The 1,410-nt window shown below is 44.3% G+C and overlaps 1 protein-coding gene across 1 annotated transcript; it reads right to left on the reverse strand.

Annotated features, from left to right (window-relative positions):
• Positions 1-292: 292 nt before the first annotated feature.
• LOC148775697 (olfactory receptor 4C3-like) lies at positions 293-1,204 on the reverse strand. Its single transcript, XM_088843536.1, has one exon. It carries the CDS (start codon positions 1,199-1,201, stop codon positions 293-295), a length of 909 nt encoding a protein of 302 aa, XP_088699662.1. The 5' UTR covers positions 1,202-1,204.
• Between the last annotated feature and the right edge of the window lie 206 nt (positions 1,205-1,410).

Here is a 1,410-nt window from a genome sequence, read left to right on the forward strand (position 1 = left end):
GCTAGGTAATTTTAATGAATCAATTAACCGCATCAATAGATATGGTTTCTTCATTTCTAAAACAGGAATAATAATCATTCATGCCATATGCATTTCATGTAGTTGTTTTATTATCAAATCAGGCAATTCATATGAAAGTCTAAGTAAATCAATAAAGTCTGTGAAGGTGAAAGAATGGATAAGATGGATTAAGATGTATATGGCAATAAGTAACAGGTTTTGGTTTGTTCCTCTTTCCAAAATAAAGTCATTTTATTTCCTACTTTCCAACTTATCAGCTACATTTAAGATCTTACTGTGTGAAGAACTTTGTCAAAGCATTCTTTACCTCTTCATTTCTCAGAGTGTAAATGAGTGGATTCAACATAGGAGTCAGGATACCGTAAAATACTGCCATGTTTTTGTCTATAGATAAAGTAGATGATGGCCGCATATAAGTAAATATGCAGGGCACGAAGAACAATACAACAACCGTGAAGTGGGCCCCGCAGGTGGAGAGGGCTCTGCGCCTCCCCTCTGCACTGTGGGACCTCAGGGAGCGCAGGATGACGAGGTAGGAGGCAGCCAGCAGGAGGAAGTTCAACAGGCAGATCACGCCACTGTTGGCCACCACCAGCAGCCCGATGGCATAGGTATCGGTGCAGGCAAGTTCCAGCAAGGGGTACAAGTCACAGACAAAGTGATTGATCACATTGGGCCCGCAGAAGGGCAACTGCAGGACCAGCAGGAGCTGGACCAGGGAATGCAGGAAACCCCCCAGCCAAGCCAGCCCCACCAGCAGGGCACAGAGATGCCTGGTCATGACGGCCGTGTAGTGCAGGGGCTTGCAGATGGCCACGTAGCGGTCATAGGCCATTACTGTGAGCAGGATGATCTCAGCACCTCCAAAAAAGTGAGCTCCAAAGAGCTGAGCCATGCAACCCTCATAGGAGATGGCTCTCCCCTCATACAAGGAGTCAGCTATGAGTCTAGGGGCCATAGAAGAAGAATAACAGGTATCAATAAAGGACAGGTTGGCCAGGAAAAAATACATAGGGGAAACCAAGGTGGGACTATAGGTAATGGTGATCACGATGAGAATATTGCCACAAACTGTGATCCCGTATACGGTCAAAAAGGCCACAAAGAGAGCTCTTTGTACTTCTGGGTTCTGTGAAAGGCCCAGCATGAAAAATTCTGTGATATTGTGTGGTATTTCCATAGAGTCCAAGGACACTGAGGATGTAAGTACAGCTTTGCCTATAAAGTCAAGAGAGAAACAAAATGTTACAAGATTTCCGTTAGCCAAACCCACTTCTCTTTACCCTCTTAACCCTTTCTGTTCCAAAATTTGTGTACCAATTCATTCCGTTAACCACAAAATGTAAGCATGTCTGTTAACTTTAGCATCGCTGGGTAATAGAGATCTAA

This window comes from Moschus berezovskii, chromosome 14, assembly GCF_049115385.1.
Source record: "Moschus berezovskii isolate FMDL1 chromosome 14, NW_MosBer_1.0, whole genome shotgun sequence".
Classification (NCBI taxonomy): domain Eukaryota; kingdom Metazoa; phylum Chordata; class Mammalia; order Artiodactyla; family Moschidae; genus Moschus; species Moschus berezovskii.